Source organism: Indicator indicator, chromosome 1, assembly GCF_027791375.1.
Source record: "Indicator indicator isolate 239-I01 chromosome 1, UM_Iind_1.1, whole genome shotgun sequence".
NCBI classification, from domain to species: Eukaryota; Metazoa; Chordata; class Aves; order Piciformes; family Indicatoridae; genus Indicator; species Indicator indicator.
In genome coordinates this window covers 34053083-34073135 of record NC_072010.1, presented here as the reverse complement: position 1 = coordinate 34073135, position 20053 = coordinate 34053083, and the positions used below count along the sequence as shown (strand labels likewise).

At 36.8% G+C, this 20053-nt stretch overlaps 1 protein-coding gene across 1 annotated transcript in view; it reads right to left on the bottom strand.

Annotated features, from left to right (window-relative positions):
• VWA8 (von Willebrand factor A domain containing 8) overlaps positions 1–20053 on the bottom strand; it is a 176075-nt gene that overhangs the window by 56359 nt on the left and 99663 nt on the right. Inside the window, exons 25-32 of the mRNA XM_054399196.1 lie at positions 19086–19237; positions 11694–11802; positions 10657–10795; positions 8919–9118; positions 2440–2556; positions 1897–1961; positions 1677–1802; positions 966–1075 (exon numbers count right to left, since the gene is read on the bottom strand). Coding sequence (XP_054255171.1) covers positions 966–1075; positions 1677–1802; positions 1897–1961; positions 2440–2556; positions 8919–9118; positions 10657–10795; positions 11694–11802; positions 19086–19237 — 1018 coding nt within the window. The remainder of the gene's footprint in view (positions 1–965; positions 1076–1676; positions 1803–1896; positions 1962–2439; positions 2557–8918; positions 9119–10656; positions 10796–11693; positions 11803–19085; positions 19238–20053) is intronic.

The following is a 20053-nucleotide window of genomic DNA, read 5'->3' as shown; positions in this document are numbered from 1 at the left end:
AGCTTGATAAGTTGATAGAGTAAATTGTACAAGAGATAGAAAGGATCCAAGATATTTAAGCTGTGGTCAGAGTCTTTGGTATCCAATTTGTTGCTGTTTGTGTAAAACAAGCCATATTTGTTATTTGTCAGTAACATCTGCTTGTATTGTGTTTGCACTATGTTGATTTCATTCTTCACACTTATGCAGTACACAAGGACCAGGATCCCCCTTCAAAAGATAGAAAGTGGTTGATTTTTTTCCCTTTCTCCCTGAGACACACTGGAGATACACCAAAAACTATAAACTGTTAGCATGCACACGTACTTCCAGTTTTGTTAAACCAGGTAGACTAAGGATTTTGTGTACCATGATAAAATTCTCAAGGTTGAAAATGTCATCAGACCTGAAGACAGGAAAATCTTACTACACAGAATGTAAGCCAGTACATTCTGGAAATTTCTGCCATCTTCTTAGCTAAGACATATTTGAATGTCTAGCAACCATCTGTGAATTCTACTGAATAAATACCCTCTATTTTGTAACACAGGTGTGGTGGCCTCAATGGCCTCCCCTATCTGCAGAACTAGGTCATTTTGTCTAAGTCTTGGGAAATGTCTCCTAGCTCATCTCAGTCTGTGCAACAGACCTGCCACTGTACAGACTGGACTCATCAGCATATTTGGTCCCTTCTGTTCTTATGTTCTAATTCCTTCCTAAGCATCTTTTTTTTTTCTTTTTCCATTCTGCATACCTGTTCTTTTCCTGAAAGTCTTAAAATGCTACAATGAAACAAAGATAATTTATTCAAACAACCTGAGGTTTGTCATGCTTTGTGAAAAGTTATTAACCAAACATGATAAGGGGAGGACAGAAAGAGAAATTCAAAGACCTTTAAAGTAAGAGACTTGTTTATGCAGCTGCAAACAGAGAAATAATTAAAAAAAAAGAACAAAAAAAGAACAAGCCAAGCTTGCATTTAATACCCATTGTCAAGCCAAATCCCATGTCAGCTGGCTCTTCATTCAATGCATACAGCTGGCAAACCTCACTGTCTTCAGCTTCCATATGGGCACGCTTGGTTAAAAGAAATTTCCTGTAAAGGATGCACATTTATAACAATTCCTGATTAAGCTTGTAACTGTAAACAAGGACTTTTATCTTCTGACATAGTGAAAACATTCTACGTGTATGTAAACAAGGTTATCAACACCTTTTGCTAAAACTAACTCTGATTTACCAAACATCTGTGAGAAAGCGAAGGGTAAGCCAGCAAATGGCAGACTTGTCTTCTGGTATTTACACACCTTATTTGTTGTGCATTTATGTAAATATGACAGCAGAGCAATACTTCTTTCACATAACCAGGACATTAAGCAAGCAGGCTGTATTTCTAAAGCTAGGTTCACCAACTTCCACATATCAATGCCCCTCCAGTAAAAGCAGTATTAACACACATACAGTCAAAACTAGTCTAGATTTCCAGAGGCATGGATTTAGGCAGGCATGTCTTTTTCATTTCCTAGTCTAAAAGCCTACCTGTACTTTTCAGCAGAGCGAATCTGCGTCTTAAATTGTTTAAATCTAGTCAGTCTCACAAACTGAAAAAACAACTCTGAGACCAGGAATGAAACTCCTGAATGTAAACAAGACACAAACAAGAAAGAATGCCATCCAGAAAACTAGGCTTAACTAACTGATTTGTTTTGTTTTCCACCAAAAGCCACCGATCTTCAGCTGCCAGGAAGACAGATTTCAGACTGATGGGAAGCAAGATGGTGTGAGTTTGACCCTCTAATACATCCAGTACAACAAGGCGGTTTCTGTAAAATTGGAAATCAAGAAAAGAATGATCAGATAGAGATACGTGTGAAGAGATCTCTCCTAAATCAATACAAGGACATAATTTGCTCTCACCCTGTTTCCTTGTAGAACACCAGCCAGTTTTTGTGTGAAAACTCTCGGCACATTTTGTAGTTGCACTGCATAAAAAAATATGTCATACAGCACTTAGTGTTTATTAGATTAATCTCAGTAAGTTTCCCTGACTCCCCTGAAAGCATACTTCATTATTCCTTTATTTAGAAAAATCCACAGCATTAATTACCTCTGAAAATGCTATCCAGCTTGCCTTGTCCCAAGTCACATAATGGCATTATAATTGAGTTCATTCTTTTGGGCATACTCCCTCGAAACAAAATGTATCTTTATTCCCAGTTTTAGCTCCAGAGAGGGATATTTTCAAGATACATAACTACAGACAATACAACTTCTTACTATTTTTTTGTATCACTATTCCATAACAATGCTACTTCATATACCAGGCATATAGACATACGTAGGACTAAACAATTAAGTGCTTGCGCTGTAAAACCAGAAAGACAAATGATCCTGGGGCAGTTTTTCCTAGATTGAGCTTTTTGAAAAACATAATAAAACAGAGGCAGGTGCTATTCTCACCATCTCTTCCTTGCTGTTCCACCAAGATGTTTTCTTATGAGACTCTTGATCATCTGGTAGTAGCAGAAGTCGGTGAAGGGAACCACTGTTTGTATCCAGCAACAACACAACATTGCTCTGTAAATGAAAAACAGATCTGTGCACATTTCAAGCCCATTTAAGAGATTACAACAAAACTATCTGAAGCACTTTAGCAACTGTAGTTTCTTAGGACATTTTGAAAAGATGACACAGGCTTTGTATGAAAATGTAGGCTGACTCTTCTTGGTTCATTTCAAAGGTCATGGAGAAAATCAGTTGTTGAGGTTATGTACAGAAAGGGCTAGAACAATATTCCAATTTTTCCATAATGTTTTATCTAAACTTCTCAGATTCACTTCTGCATAAGATCTAGGAACTACGCTAGTATGGCTTACATGTCCAAGCTGCATTCAGCTACAGGAGAGAGACATATCAGTTTTCTTCTGCCAGGTTTTGCACTTTCTTAGCATTCCTCTAAAGTATCCATTCTTAAAGTTAAACTGAAGGTGAAAAACTTGTGAGAGAAGAAATGGCTTAGTACTTTCTCTCCAAATTCATACTTCTGATACCATGAAACCTAATAAATATTCCAGTGCAGAAAATCCTTCTGTGAGCTGCACACTCAAGACAGCTTGTCAGAAGTAGGACAGTTTTTGGAAGACAACAGGATGACTCAAGAGGATGGAGAACAGAAGCACAAAGGATACAGAGCAGAGTCATGCAAGTGTTCTCCACATATCACATGTGAAAATATGGTATTTTTTGAACTTCTTCAGATTCTCAGCTTGTTACTCAGTGCCTCAGGGTTCACACATGATGTCACATGACAAGGACACATTAAACATATCTTTTTACTTACAAAATATCATAATTGACCTTAATGTGTCTAAGAACTCAAGAGAACAATCATTCAGGGCCAAGCTTAATCACATCAAATGAAATTTAAAAGGTATAAAAGAAAAGTTCACGAACACTTATTTTTTTGTTTGTTTGTCTTTCAAGGAAATGTTATGTCCTGGGAGGACTTAGTGAAAGTAAACTGTCTACATACAACATCTGCAATAACACACAGTAGACGTTAAGGGAATGAAACACAAATTTCCACAAATTCTCCCAAATAAGAGAGTCATAGCAATTCTATTCTTTTTGGGTATGCTTCACCCTTTCATTAGGATTATTTGGGAGAATTAACTTTATTTAATAATGATAGCCGTTTGCAACTAAATATGGTGAAGCATTTTAAATATTGCCATGTTATTTGGAACATTTGGGAATTTCAGACAGAGTTCCATACTTCTAAAATAAGGTATTTGTATATGTATCACTAATCAAAATCACAGAAATGTGGTTCATGAAAAAAAAATTAAAATAGGATATTTGCTTTGGATTTTGGTCTTCTGCCACATTTTATTTATACAATTCCCAACAGTGCTGCTTTACTGCAAAGCATTAGCCTTCCATGTGAGATAAAGGACACATACAAATCAATTACATTCTTCCACTTAGTGTTAAATTTACGAGAGCAGTTGGTAATATAAAAAAACCTCTCTACTCCACCCCTTTTGATGTTAATGGTTTCCTTCTGTGCTAAGTGACTGATGTATATTCTGTCTGTGCTTAAGAATAGATTTTTGAGTCACTTGCGAATGCATCCAAGAGCAGCTTTGGCAACTCTTCAAGTGGGCTGGGAAAAGATGTTGGTGTGCAATTCCACTGTGTTTGTTCTTGACTGGGAGAAAAGTAACCTTTGGGCGACCTCTGGACCCCAGTGTCTGGAATTCCAAACTCTGGACAGATGCAATAACCAATCTTGTGAAGTGGCGTGCATTTATTTTTAGCTGCTGCAAAGTCTCCCTTTCCTTACTGTTGTTTTTATTTTAACCAGCATTTTCCTCTTAGAAGTCCTTAAACTAAACAGGGCTGTGTTTTCACTTTGCTTGTATAGGAAGTTGTTCCTTATGGTCTCACAGACAGAGAGGAGAGCTAGGGGAAGACAATTTCAGTGCAGGACAGCACAAATAATGCACTTTAATCCTCTTGTTATTCTTCTTCCTGAACTCATTCTCAGTTTTGTTCTCTGCAAACACAGCTGTCAGCTTCAGATGAGGCTGATTCTTAGCTTGGCAGGGTAACCCCTCTGTACCTCTCCTTGCCTCCTGTCCCACAAGCACATTTTCTATTTTCATCCCCCAAGAACTCTTTAGTGATACACACATGACAACCCTGATGCTTGTAAATATTAGGCAGAGATAGAGATATATCATATTGTTCATAAGGTTCAAATGAAAGGAGTCTGTGTAAGAATTTATGGTTTGGGGCTCAGACATCCACCATGCCTTCAGAGATATGGAAATATATGCAGGTAGATAATTGGTGTTCTAATTAATGTAAGTGGTATCTTCAAGATGATTTGGGAGACTTGACTATACTAGAGATTTCAGTGAACAGAGAACAGCAAGTAGAGTTAAAAGCTTTGTGCTTATAGAAAAGGAAAGTACTCACCCTTTCTGTAGAAGGTGCATACCTTTCTACATAAGCACACTTTTTCCTCTTCGGTAAGGTGTACTTAACAAAAGTCTTATATAATATCCAAAACAATAAGATAAGTTAATAATGTCAACTAGTTCTTGAAGAAAACACATCAGAGTATTATGGGGACTGGAGGTTTCGGACATTACTACTAGTATGTGGCTGATACTTCCACGTGCTGGTCCCCACTGGTGTTGCAGGTTAGCTCACAAACTATCAAAAATGCCCTCTTTTAAAGGATGTTTACAATCTTCTAGATGTAGCAAGTCACACAGATCCCTCTGCCAGTTTCTCTGCCACAGATTCCCTCACCCCCTTGCCATCTGATAGCTTTGACAAAGAGCTTCAACAGCAGGTGGGACAGGAAAAAGCACTTCCCTCCCTCCCTTCCTCACTTCCTGAATGAGAAAGATAAAAGCAGACTTAAAGGATGCTGGCAGGACACTGCCTGGGTAAAGCTTGTTGTGCTCCCCAAGTTAGACTGTTAGGTTACTCTGCCCATCCAATTGTAGCCTTTCAACAGAGCAAAGTGTTTGTAGGAAAAAAATACAAGTGTTCAGTTCATTTATATGAAAATCAATTCTCTAGGTACACTTTCCTTTTACAATCCCATATAAAATTATGCAAAACGGTATCAAAATTATTCTGTAGTCTGTATTTGCTCTTCTTGTCAGTGGCAATAGCAATGGGTTTAGAAAGAAAAAGAGAGGTGAAATAGGTGGGCAGAAAGCTTTATAGGAAATAAAGGTATGTCCTGAATTACTAATGGGAAGGAGAGGGCAGAGGCAGTGCTACTTTGAAAAGATGATTACAATTCCCATGTTATGAGGAAATGACTTGAGATTTCCAGAGTATTTTCAAAGTCTATCAGCTTAGTCTGAACAAAACATCAGAGTCAAAACAGGCTGCGCTCACTAAGACCAACAGCCACTGCGAGGAACAGAATCATCTACTCTTCATTCCAAGAAGATATAAAGGTGGCTTAAAAGCAGATAAATCTCTGATTTGTGCTATTAAAGTTAAATCCCCAAGGAGCTCAGTTTTAGTAAAATTTTATTTAAAGGGACAGGATGGAATGGTGATTCTTCATTTTATTTCACTTGAGGGCTCTATTGAATCCAGATGGATGTCATCTGGGAAATAAATCACACAAGCTTATTTGAAAAGCCACAAATATCATAATCTCATCCTTTCCACTAAGGTTATCATCTGTTTAAAATTTTTCTTTTCTTTTCTTTTTTTTTTAAACTTAGAAACATCCCTCTCCAAAGACCTTTATTAAAACAAAAATTTGGGAAAAATTGTTAACATTTGGTATTGTCTAAATAATGGATCATATTATTTATGAAATATTGGACTCTTTATTTACTAAATGCAACTTATTTCTATAAATATCGTTAATATTTCTTGGTCCTTTTGTGAGTACACAGATAAACCTCTAAGGAATCACATACATCATTTACATTGTTTTTCCCTGAAGATCTGTTTCACGTACATGTAAGACAAATAGCTAACCCTTGGAGCCTTGCCCAAAATACAGATGTGCCACTAATCTACTTATCTTAACATGTGAACGCTGCAAATTCTGAGCTTACAGCTGCCATGACCTTAGTACATTGGAAGGCAGGCATCTTGACTACATATCAAGGCTGCTTCTGTAGCCAGTGGAAAGAGAGAGGCATCTCTAGAGGGCAATTCTTTAGCTGGGAGGAATTGCCCTTGCAGATCGCCTTCATCCTCCCAATAGATAAAGGATATACTTGGATGGACAGCTTACATTACATGCTTACCTGCTAGCACCAGTAATAGTGAATTTAATTTCATATACAGCAATATCCAACTCATTTCACAGCTGTACAAAGAAAGCACGTGATTTTTCTGTGGCTTCGCCGTAGGAAGAGTTGGGAATAAAACCTAAGCTCTATGTGGAAAACTTAACTTGAGAATCCCTCTTGATTCAGTGGAAATTGCAGAGATTCTAACAATGAGCCCTAATGTAAGGAAGGATGGTGATGGTTGTGAAGACTACTTGTGATCTGATGTCTCATTTAAAAAAATATCCCAAATTACTAATGTAGCCCATGGATACAAACATGCAATATACAAGATAATTCTTTATCATAATTATTTTCTGTGCAAAATGCTTACTTAAGTTCCTCAAGCAGTGTAAAATTGCCTTTGAATGGTGTCATAAATACACAAGGAATTTTGCAACCAAATTTGTTTTTATGACACATTTTCAGACAGGATTTGTTCACCTGTAGCACTTGCAAAGAAAGAAAAGAATGAAATTGGCTATATTTAAGCTTTGTCAGAGAAACAACAGCTGAAGTCACCTGGAAAGGGGCACTAAGCTACCGTAGCCTCTCCACAGAACACATTTTATGAGAGTTTAATTCATACTGTCACTGAGAAATATATTACATGAGGACAGGCAAAACGAGTCACAGTTAACTACCTAAAGTTTCATGGATGAACCCGTGATAAAAGCGTCATTGCTGACAGCAAATGCTGCTGTGATTTGTTTAAAAACAAAACTAGCAGGACAATTATTTTCATGGTAGGAATTTCAGAGACTTAGAAAATAAAGAATATTGCTGTGATTTACACTAAAAAGTATAAGACATTCTAAACATTCTTAGACATGACATAGACTGCCATCTGGTTTATAATTTCCTGCACTGACTTTGCCAAAAAAGGCCAAGGATTGTTTAGAACCAAACAAATGCATTATGTGCATCTCAAAATAGCTTAAATGTCTGTAGCTGTTCAAGACAACTGCACAGGCAATCACAACAAGCAGGTGAATCATATTTTCTCCAGTTGGCACTGGAAAGTGTCCAAGACAAAGTCAAAGAAAGCATAGGCAGTTCTAACTAAAGGTGGAAGAATTGTGTTTGTCATAAAGGCATGAAGCTTAACTGTAGCATTTGAGACCAGAAAGTCGTGTCAACACTTGACAAATGTTCCTGGCACAATTGTTTCACAGACACACTAGTTCTGAAATGACTGAAAACTGCTTAATAGCCCAGTGTAGGAAAGGTTCTTGTAGATCAGAGCCTGACACCTACTGAAAAATGAGCAGAAGAAATTCGAGACAACAAAAGTGAAAGGAAAACCCACCCAAAGATAATGACCAGATTAAATGCCCATGTCAAACCACTATGACTTGTAGGTAACGTAATAAAACATTCTTAACGTTAAAAAATTAATAGCAGCAGCACTGACTCTTCCCACTCCTGGGCAAAGAAGTTTTGAATTGGAAATGTTCCAATCAGTTCACTGATAGTAATGGAAAGTAGAAAGTATGCAACACTTTAAATAAAGAATTTGAGTCAAACCAATGCTGAAGTTGTCCGTCATGCTAAATTTGCATTGCTGATGCACTGGATATCAAGGCTTATGTAATTTTTTTTTCCTAGTCTTTGTATGTCTAAAAAAAAGTGACATGAAGCAAACACAAGTAATATTTTACTTTATGACACAGAAAATGTCTCTTTCATAAAAAAAACTAACTTTTCTATACTCCCCTGACAAGCCAAAATGGGACAAGACTGGACCAGAACTTAAGTGTAAAACCAAATAATTCTACATTTTGCAAATACGTGTTGCTTGAGTGAGACTCCTAAACTATCTCACTTTGTCCCATGAAGGCCAATCTCCCTCTGTCAGTAAAAGAAATAAGGTAAGTAGGTAAAACAGCTTTAAGAATGCAAAAAGACATTATACAGATAAAGAGTGCAAGAAAAAAATTTCCACATAAAAACTACAGTTGAAGGCAACTCCCAAGCTTCAAGTAATGTGACAAGGAGAATATTCAGATGGTGGTTGTCCAGGCTATTTCAATTTATAGAGGCAGAACACTCAGCGATCCTACCCTTATCATACTACTTTGGTCATAACTAAACTTTTAGCTTTTCTTTTTTTACCTCCTCTTCATGTAGAACCACTTGACCTTTGAGTGGATTTCCCAGTGGTGCCACAGTCACAAAAGGTTGCCAGATACTTCCAGCTGTTCTTGGGAAGAGGTCATAAAGATCCACAAAGTATCCACTCTTGCTAGAAACATTCATGAAATACAAGGACACAGGATTGCATGTAGTAACATAAAGAATATTTTGAGCTGCTTCTTCTGAAACAAGAAAATAAAAATCATGAAAAGCTACTGACATCATGCACAGATCATCTAGATAGATAGATAGATAGACAGATACACACACACGTGCGCGTTACAAACTCAGCAGATGATGTAGCAAAACATACAGAAAAATTACCACAGCTGATAAAGAAACAAATGGTCTCTGGATGCTAACATTAGCAGTAGGAATCTTGCCACAAAACTATTAACTCTTTACACAAGCAGCCCAAGGTACACTTGTGTAGACATGACTGCAAGTGCCTGCCAGCTGCAGGTATAAAAAACTCTTCAGATTTTTTTCCTTGTTTATAATCTTAGTTTCCCCTCCTTCTCTAACCCATCATCTCTTTCATAATAATTTAATAATGTATTTAATAATTAAACATGGGATGAGTGCAAACTTTGTGGGCAACTTTCCACATATAGCACCTCACTGACTGCTTTCAGCCAATTATTGAAGACAGTAGAAAGCCACCTAATTTCTGGTTTGCTATCACATAAGTCTGTTAATGCAGTCAAAAGTAATGCTACATGCAGAAAAAGCAGCATTTCAGTAGTGATCATTAGTAATCTGTTTATAACATGAAATAAAGATTAGATATGTTTAATGATGAACCCTGAACATTTATGGTTGCAATTGCATGATGAATTGCAATGACGCAATTCATTTTGGGACATAGGTAGCGTAAGTAACTAAGGCAGGCTTGCTCCAGTGAGAAAGAATTTCAGTCAGTACAAAAAGAGGGGGGAAAAGCACAATACTTTGCAAGTGTAAGGATTTGTATTAAAACTGAATTGAGAGAGGAAAAGTCAGAGAATGATTCTTGTGAAGTAGTAGAGTGTGGACATACAAACTAAATGGATTTGCAATTCTGTGGCTACGTTCTGCCTTAATTACATATCCTTCTCTTAGTTTGAGAAAGATGCATATCCTTAAAAAGACCATAATGACCCAGTGAAATAATGCTCCCATTTCAGTGGCTGATTATTTTTTTAATTTCACCTATGGCTAAAAAAGCCTGGGGGGGGGAAAAATCATTATTATAGCTATACTCCATTCCCATATACCATATCCCCCATTCTCATATTCCAGTTCCTAGTACTACCATGAGGGTACTGGAACACTAGGACAGGTTGCCCAGAGAGGTAGTTGAGGCCCCATCCCTGGAGATATTCAGGGTGAGACTCAACAGGGCTCTGGGCAACCTCATCTAGTTGAGGATGCTCCTGCTTACTGCAGAGTGGACTGGACTAGATGACCTTTGGACGTCTCTTCCAACCCAGATTATTCTATGATTCTATGATCCCTATACTCCACTGAAAATATACCTAGGAATACACACTACTGTAAATGCACTGCAGTGTTGTTACTACACTTAGAATACTACATATTGCCTTTCTGTATTCTGCCACTAGCTATTGGCAAGTACTTATGAAGTTAATGGCCCAGTCCCTCCTCATCTCTGGGATATTTCACAGATTTGTAATATGGGGATCACTACAAAAGCTGGTAGCTTTTCTTAACGCACCTTTTGTTACTGTGACATCACAAATTAAGTTAACTTCATCCATAGGCAGTGTCCAAAAAGCAAGTTGTTCTGTGAAACTCAGGGACCTGGCTTCATGGCGTTCCAGGGGAAATCCTTGAATATTTAAGTACACAGGGCCCTAAAACAAATGATAACAATAAGGGCTTGCTAGAATATCCCACTCACCCTTTTCAATGAAAATCTAGAGGTCTTCTTCAAGACTTACTACTATTAACAATAGAAACAGATCAATTACTAAACACATAAAATAGAAAAGGAAATGCTTTACTGCAAATTCTCTGAATGACACACTGCCGTTTTCTTTACAGTAGAAAAACCATCATGCCTTTCATTTTTGGTCTTTTATTGTTTTGGAATCATTATTGTTCAGTGGAGCAAAGGAGATACTAGATACTGATAAAACATAACCAATAGGAGAGAAAAAAAATCAGAATATTTTTGCTTCAAAGAAGTTTAAAACCAATTTCTTGTTACATAAAGTTTAAATCTCACCTCTATATCACATTAACAGTTCAGTTTGGGGTTTTTTTTATTCACTGGAGTAATAATTACTGAAGTTAATCCAAGAACTCAAAGCTGAAAAGAACTTAGAAGCTTTGGCTGCAGGTCAAATTGTACCAAAGGTTCAGATTCAAACTTGACAGTGCCAAAGAACCGTAAGAATTCAGCTGCATGCAAAATAGAAAACAGCCTTATTTTCTGTGTCTGATCTAGGACCTAAAATTAGCCACCTCAAAGCATCTAAACCAACTATAAAGTTCCTTCGAATATGGTATTTTCAATATCCTTATTACAAGTTTTTTCAAGAACTTCTGACCAAGCTTAATGTTTTTAAAGCACACCCCACATTGTGAGGGCTAGGAATACAAAAGTTATTTTCTCTTCTAGTGAGTATAAAAAAAACCTCAAGAACAGGTAACAAGGAGCACAGCTTGCACTTTCCTCCAAAGAAATAAATTATATTTTTTTTTATTAAAATAGTAGTGTATGAATTTTACAAAAATAAAATGACAAACCTTTACATCTATTTTTTGAGTTTCTGTTGGACACAGCAGTTTCTGTTGTGCATTCCCTGGCTGATCGACTTTCCAGTAGCCCATAAATTTATGATCTGGCAATGGCAGTCTGTTAAACAACGCAGGAACAAATGAATTTTTACATTTATCAACCACCAACTGATACGGAATAAGTTATTTTTAAAACTGACTTTTTCCAATGAGCCATATCTGAATATTCTCTTGTAGAACATGCATCCTTGCTAAAACATTTAATTTCTCTTACATTTTAAAATAACAAAAATTTTACCCTTCTGGAATACTAACAGAATCGCAACCTAAATAGCATCATACAAGAAGCAGCATAATATGGTCTCAAAAGGAAAACTTTTCTGGTCTGAATTATTTGAGGTATGTAATAAAACATATCCAAATCAACTTTTGCTTTGCTTTATCCAGATCAGGCAATGTGTGATTGTACCACTTAAAGGAACTCCTGTCAGTGGCTCGCTCACCTAAATAAACAGCAGAATAACCACAGTAAACAATGTAGCAAGTTAACCAGGCAATGAAAGTTCAGCAACTTATTTCCATGTATTTTGCCACAGCTCACATGACAGGAACACAGGTGTGAGAGTATCTCATTGTCTTTTGGCCAGTACAGTCTACAGCAAGGACACAGACATCTTTGAAAGCCTCATTTGCTAGGCTTGGTCTAATTTCTTCATTCTGTACCTTTTATTTAACGAAGAAACATATAGGCCACAGCAATCACATTTATACAGGAAAGGAAAATGCTGGAGTATGACAAAGCAGCTTGACAGCAAAACAGGGATGACACGATTTAAATTTATTTCCTCTGAAATGATTTGCAACCACTGAAAGTAGTTTGACTTCATTAATTGGCATGAATATCTTCATGTTAATGAATGTCAGCACTTTTGGTTTCTTTCATTTGTGCTCAGTTGCTCCTAAAGAAACCTTCTATCAAAACTACATTCTGTGTTACAAGCCAATGCACATTATTGTAGAGCTACAGGACTTGGCAAGAGAACAGAAGACATTCCTTCTCCCAGTTTCTATAAATATCTCCAAAGACTATTTTAAGGAAGTTCTCTTAGACTGTTTGTCCAAGTTCTGTGCGTGGTCTTTTCTATGCTGTCTGATTATGTTCATTCCTACTGTTACAATTATTTCCCCGCCCCCCACTAACCAAACTGGCTTCTTTAGACATTAGAGGACTGGGATTCCAAAACAAACATAAAACCCCCAACCTGTTAGAATATACATGAATATTATTCTATGAATTTTAATTTTAAATTTCTTTCCACTGAGAACTTAGAGGGTAATTCAGGGAATGAGCACTCATATCCTATAATCTTTGCAGCTCATGCAGGAAAGCTTCATTAACGTTTTTTTACTGGTATATTGATACCAAATCTCAAGCTACCTGGAGAAGTCAGTGCTCACAGGTGGACAGTAACTCAGTAATTCAATTTATTTGGCTATGTCTTAAGCCCAAACTGTCTTGTGTGCAAAAAGAAACTTTAGACTTTTTTTGACTGTGCTGGCTCCGAGTAGCATAATCTCTAATATGCCTATAATCAGCAATAGTTGTTTCCTGTTAGCTCAGTGGAACATCAACTTCCACAAGGGCTTGGACCTAGGTTTTAATTCCTTACACATTACTCCCATGGATGACATCCTAGAAATCAGTGGGTTCACTAATAATCATGAATGCTTATTAAATTTTAAAACAAAACATATGTTAATAACTAGCTCTAACCAAACACCATGCTTTATATAGCAAAAGAATTACAGATTGCTTTCCCAAAGAAACAAAACATTTCCAGCCTGGTTTAGCTTTCTGGGGATATACTTTGCTCACAGCTCCTCTCTTCCCTCAGGAAAACCGATTTCTCCTAGATTCCTGAGGTTTTGTTCCCTTCCCTATTTCTGAATGATTTAGTTTCTATCAGGCAGCAGACCAAGTCATCATGAACAGCAAAGAGGAGAAAAAGAATTTATAAATAAAACTAGGATTTATAAATAAAACAGAAAGCAAGACAGAGTTCTTCGCCAAAAGTAGTAGGGATCTTCTTCTTGCAGTGCCTGACAATTCTTTTGTACTCCATCTCACTTCTCTCTCACATAAATCTGGTCTAAGAAAGACTATTTAAGAAGCTGGTGACATTACCAGTTTGCCTCCTGAATGTTGTTCAGGAGAGTGAGGGTGCAGAAGGACTGGAAAAATGCACACATCTTAACAGTGTTCTGCAAGTGAATATGTATGACATGCAAGTGAAGGAGGGAATTTTTTTTTTCCCCCCAGGGCTTGTAAATAACAAGCTGCTGTATTCCAAATTAATTAGACCAGTTAATTTAACAAATACCATCTATGTAGAAACTAGACTATGGAAATGCAACCACCAGCAAAAATCTGTGAGGCAATAAGAATGGATGGGTGTAAAAAGTGCAGTGGCTGGGTGAGAAACAACTCTGGACTCTCAATCTGAGGTGTAAAGAGTGACCTGCAATTTCTGTATCCCTCAAAAGCTGAACAGGATTTCTAGAATAGAAAAACCACATAACAGACTACAGTAATCTAGTAAGAATGCCAAGACTTAAAAGTTTTAAGGCATTATTGCTGATCAGTTCTTTGACTATGGACCTGTGAAATGCTATTGCTTAAGTAAAATTTAGAAATATTTTTTAGTATTTATTTACTCATGATGCTACATCCTATTTTTCTACAAGACCACTGCTGTTCATGAAATGGTTATATAAGGAGGTATTTTGTTTGGAAAAGGTGACTGCATGGGACCTATAACTGATGGGGCAATTCTACAAAGAACTACTATTTAGCCTGATTTTCTTCATGCACAACAGGCTAAAGGCAGACAATCTGTCAAAGGATAATTCTCTACTGACTTCTGCTGCTGCAATACCTTTTAAAATTACACCTATAGAACTCTTTTTTTTTAAAGAAAAATAAATTAATCTTAGGCTATTTAAAACAAAAAGCAAAACACCACAAAACCAATTGTGTTCAAAACACTGATAGAACCTGCTTTATAAAGTTACTTATTTAGATGAAAAATGTCTATGAATCTTTTAAGACTGAAGTTCCTCTAAATGCAAATTCTTCACAGTCAGCTATTGTATTAGTACAGCTGCAGACATGAACTGTAAACAAAAGCTGCTTAATGCATGATCTTGTAAAGCAGCTCAGTGATGGCACAAAATATATTATGCATGGACATCAGTAAGAGCTTGTGCTTCCTCTAGCTGAAGAGACTTCTATCCCACCTAACTTGTTGGACTTAACCAACCAGATCACTGTACTTTACTTAAACACCTTTCAATTAAAAATATAAGCAGTAAACAGATCTATACAGAAAAGATCTATATTATATGTTTCCTGTTGCCTGACAGTGAAGTGCAGACCCTACTCTTTGCTTCCTCCACAATGTAAACGATGGGTGACACATATGGTATGAGACACGTCCAAAAATTACCTACAGATTACCCGAAGGAAAAACCCCAACAATCTCAAGAGAAAATCAAAGCCATTCAAATGCACATATTTACATTCCATATTAAAAATTCAGTTCATGTAAAAAGAATATTCGAACTACAGCAAGCACCTGGAAGTGGATAGTGACTGGAGAAAAAATATGGAGTAGCAATTTCATCATCGAGGGTAAATGCCAAAATTAAGAGCTGAATGCTGTTTTTACCCACAAATTGCAAATGGTCTGAACTGGCAGATTAAGACAAATGTGCCACAACAGATGTCATATGGGAAAAACGAGTGTAATTGTACATAAAGAAAGATAATGAGTTAGTACAACGAGTAATCTGTTCTACCCACCATGTCTTGGCAAAGCACCACAGACAAGCCATCTGCTTTACACACAATACTGACAAAAATTACAAACTATTGGACAGATGATACCAAGAGATACAGACAAAATCATGACGTTAGAACCTGACAGTACTGAACATGACAGTGCATTGAAGAAGGGTTATTCTGGTTGGTAAAAAAAACCTGAAGGAAACAAAAAGCCCAAGTAAAGCATTACTTCACAGGTCTAATATATGATACTAATTTTGGAAATAAATTAATTAGCATCTGCCAATGTTGGGAAAAAAAAAACAACACAACAAATAACTACTGCAGAAATTATTTTCTAAATGGTCATTAGTCACTACCTAATCTTTCTTTCCAAAGGTATATTAGGTACATGAATGTCACAGGCTAAGCTAAAATTCCTGAAAGGGTCACTGGTACCTTCTGTTACATTTCTCCTGCCATTTCAACTGGATACAACCTTCAATGTTCCTTCTATTGAAATCTTGTGATGCGTTGCTTATGTCTCATGCTTTTGTTCCTATATTTGCAGTAGTTGTTTCAGCAGCAATACAAATAATTCTGATTTATTCAAGTTGTCTTTTAGATTAAGTAATTGGTAACAGACAAACTACTCCAAAAGTTATTACGACAATATTTACAAATGATTTGATCCAAGATGTGTCAGAGAGTACCTGTAGAAAGGAGCTGGCATTTCAATATAATGATTCTCCTGTCCTAGAATCTCCTGGCAATGCCTTTGTATCACCAAACATTTTAATTTTACAGGATCTTACCAATGATTTTGCTGCAGGTAGGATTAACATCCTCAGGCAGATTAGGTTTGTACTATTATCCTAGTGTTCCTATTATTTAATAGAACCACTGAGCAATTTTCTGTGCTAGCTAGTTAGTCTTGATAGGCTTCCAAATTAAGACTGGAGCACAGAACTGAACTTCTGTGGGGGTGCGTTGTCACTAGGACACTGTAGAAATCACATCTAGGAAACCCTCAGACTGCCAACTTGTGGGAGACTATAAGCACATTTAAAGTGATCTTGACAAGTCAGAGAGCTAATCTGAAAAAATACAATATAGTGAGAAAAGCATAAGCACAAAGGAAGTTGATTACACAAAATAAAGAGGGGGTAAGTGATATGCAGGGCTCTGCAGAAAGGATCTAGAGGTTCATGTTTAGAAAACTAGACATGAGTCAAACACTGCAAGAAATGCAAATATACTGAAGTTTTTAAAAGGGACTGCTGCATGAAATGCATCTTCATTCACCTCCATTTTATGCTCTCACACTACTCTACTCAGCTCTAGCAGAAACTATCTGGCCCAGTTTCATGCACAACACTTAGAGATGGACATCAATCAACTGGAGAGGATAAATAAACAGAAACAAGCAGAAGCCTTAAAATAGGGTGAACTGGACATGTTTAGAGATGACTTTCTAATGGCAAGGATATTTATAAATAAGGCTAATTTGCTTTAGGAGGTCATAGAACTCCATCTCTGAAGGTTTTCAGACATGAATCATGACAAAAATCAATTAAGGAGGTTTTAGATTAACCTGCATGTTTTCTGAATGAAGTGAGATGGACTAAATTAGCACCATTATCCTACCCTCAAATTCCTGGAAAACAAAAAGAGGAGGTCATTATTCTCCTTCTAAACATGCAACAGCTCTCAAGAAGTACCTTTTCTGCAGTGGTCCTAACACCATACCAAATTACCTCAATATGTCCATCATGGGAGCTTGCAATATGGGCTGGGACAGATTTGGCCAAGTCATCTAAAAGTTCTTTTAACTCAAGGTAGAACCAGCTGTCCCTGAACCATTCCTGAAAGACGTGTCTGTAATTCAGGATGATCCACTTGTAGCTTATTAGCTTGATAGGGTAAAATCTTATGATCAATAGCACATTTATCTTGGAATGGAACAGTAGGATAACCTGAAATGCCAGCTGTGGTGGATGCGAGTGAAACCCAAGAACCAAGACTGCGGGATGGTCAGAGCCAGGTGGTCAGCCCAGACCCAGTCTTGCATGGTGAGATAGAAGAAAAAAGTTGCTTTTATCAACTGCTTGTGGTAACTGTTCCTGTAGTTTCTTCCTTGTGGCCTTCAGTGTACATAGTATGTGCCCACAGCTGCCAATCAAGTCAAGTTTTTGATGGCCATCTTGTGGGCATCTTGTAAATGTGTCATCTGTCCTATAAAACCTCAGTGATCAACAAAGTGATCAGGTGATTATCCCTAATTCAGCATGATGAGATCTTCCTTCTGGACTGAACGCTTCCAACTTACAGCAGTCTTTCTCTAGTTTCCTAAACCTTGGATCTTCTCATTACTAGAGTCCTCTCCAATCCACCCAAGTAAACCCATATCTGATACTTCTAAAAATTATATGAAGTGTAAATTTCTCCAAAGCTATGACAAATATCATATATTTTTAAAAAACAGAATTACTTTCAACAAAGAAACCATGACAAGTTTCAAGTGTGTACTGCCAATTTGGCATACACCATAGTTGCTCAAATACTGATTCCCTAGGAATGTTGCTCATCAAAATTGTAAGGTACATCATAATCATTACACTGCCAATTTTCTTTTAATAGTTTTATGTAGGCTGTTAGATATGATAACAGTGGTGGTCCACCAGAAGAAGCCTACACATGGGCACCCAGTATCAAGACAAGATGCCATAAAAATCAGTCCTTCCTTAGAAAATTGTGTGTGTATGTATATATATATATATCTATATATGACTCATGGCAAACTCAACTCTTCATATATTCAAAATTTTTCTTCATGAAAGGGAAATATTTGTTTCTTCATAAATAAATTATGTATTAGTGCTCAATCCAGAGCAGGATTTCTAATTGTTTTTCAATATGATCTACTCAAGCACGCTACCTGTGAATTATATAAAGATGAGTGAAATCTGTTTCATAATTCAGTCTTAAAAAAAAAAAAAAACCACCAACAAAAATCCACCTGCCAACAAACCCTATTTTGATTCTAACCTCTGAAAAAATGTATGATGTAATATGTTAACTGGTAACATAATTAAAGAATAGTAGTGATATACAGGCACATAACAAAAATTATTCTTAATGGCATTGTCCTACTCTGTATAAGTATTTCTGTAGAGTCTTTTGTGAGTATCAAAGATAAAATTCCACTACCACCGAAGACAACTCTTTTTGCTGTCGATTTAGGCGATAAATAACAGCATCGAAATGTTTTGCAATTCAATTAAAAACACAGGAAAAGAAACAAGTATTTCCCTTTATTAATATACATATCTTTACCATACAGGCTATCAATATGTACATGGACATCATATATTAAATATTAGTAATAAGCAAATACTCTGTAATAAAGTAATTTATATTGTTGCAACTTATTTGGAGGAATATAAATTTGAATCAGAAGAGGACTGACTTCAAGTATACCAGGTTGCTTTTAAATCAGTTAGCAGCAAGATAGCACATTATTAAAAAGTGATCAAAAGACACATCTCTTCTTAACATATATTTTATATTATTCTTACTCCTTGGCCAGCTGTACATTGGTTGGTTTTGCTCCAATTGGTATCCCATGTTTGTGTAAAATGTTGATTAAAATTTCACGCATTTCATTGTTGTAGGAGTCAAAGTCAAATACATTTCGAACAACACTTGCCAGTCCCTCAGTTGGAAATTTCTGTGAAGGAACAAAGAAAAAAAATTCATAAATATCTTGATCTGGACTCTTAATAAAGCACCAATCTTAGTCAATAGTTTAATATTTTCACAACTTAATATATAGCTAATCTGTGAAATAAAATATCATCTGCTGTGCCAGAATAGAATACCACTGCTAGAAATACACTTGTGCAAATCTTTTTTAATCTGTGGTGTACATGCCACAGAATATTCCAGCACCGGTGTTGGTATAAAAGCACATGAAATTGTATCCTGCTTTTTACACCTGTCTGTGATGAACCTATTAGAAGTTCTGCATCATTACAGCTAAGTAAAATCCAAGTTATTGTGGGATAAAGTTGTCCTACAGCCTGTGCCATGATGGTTACAATGTCCATTCCTCTGTGGATGAAACAAGTACTAAAAAAAAACCCTTCTCCAAACAGTTATTCTAGGTTTAAGACTGCATAAACATTTCATATGTAACATAAATACGAAACGTGACAATGTTCAATAGTTCAGTACTAACTTCTGTAAGGTAAACCGCACCCTGGAGTCAACATAAAAACCATATTGCTGGGGTTGCTCAGTCTAGAGAAGAGGAGGCCAAGGGGAGACCTCATTGCTCCCTAAAACTACATGAAGGGAGGTTGGAGCAAGGAGGGGAGCAGCCTCTTCTCCTTGGTGTCAAGCGACAGGACCAGAGGAAATGGTTTCAAGTTGCACCAGGGGAGGTTCAGGCTTGATGCTAGGAAATTCTTTACAGAGAGGGTTATCAAATATTGGAATAGTCTGCCCAGGGCAGTGGTGGAATTGCCATCCCTGCAGGTGTTTA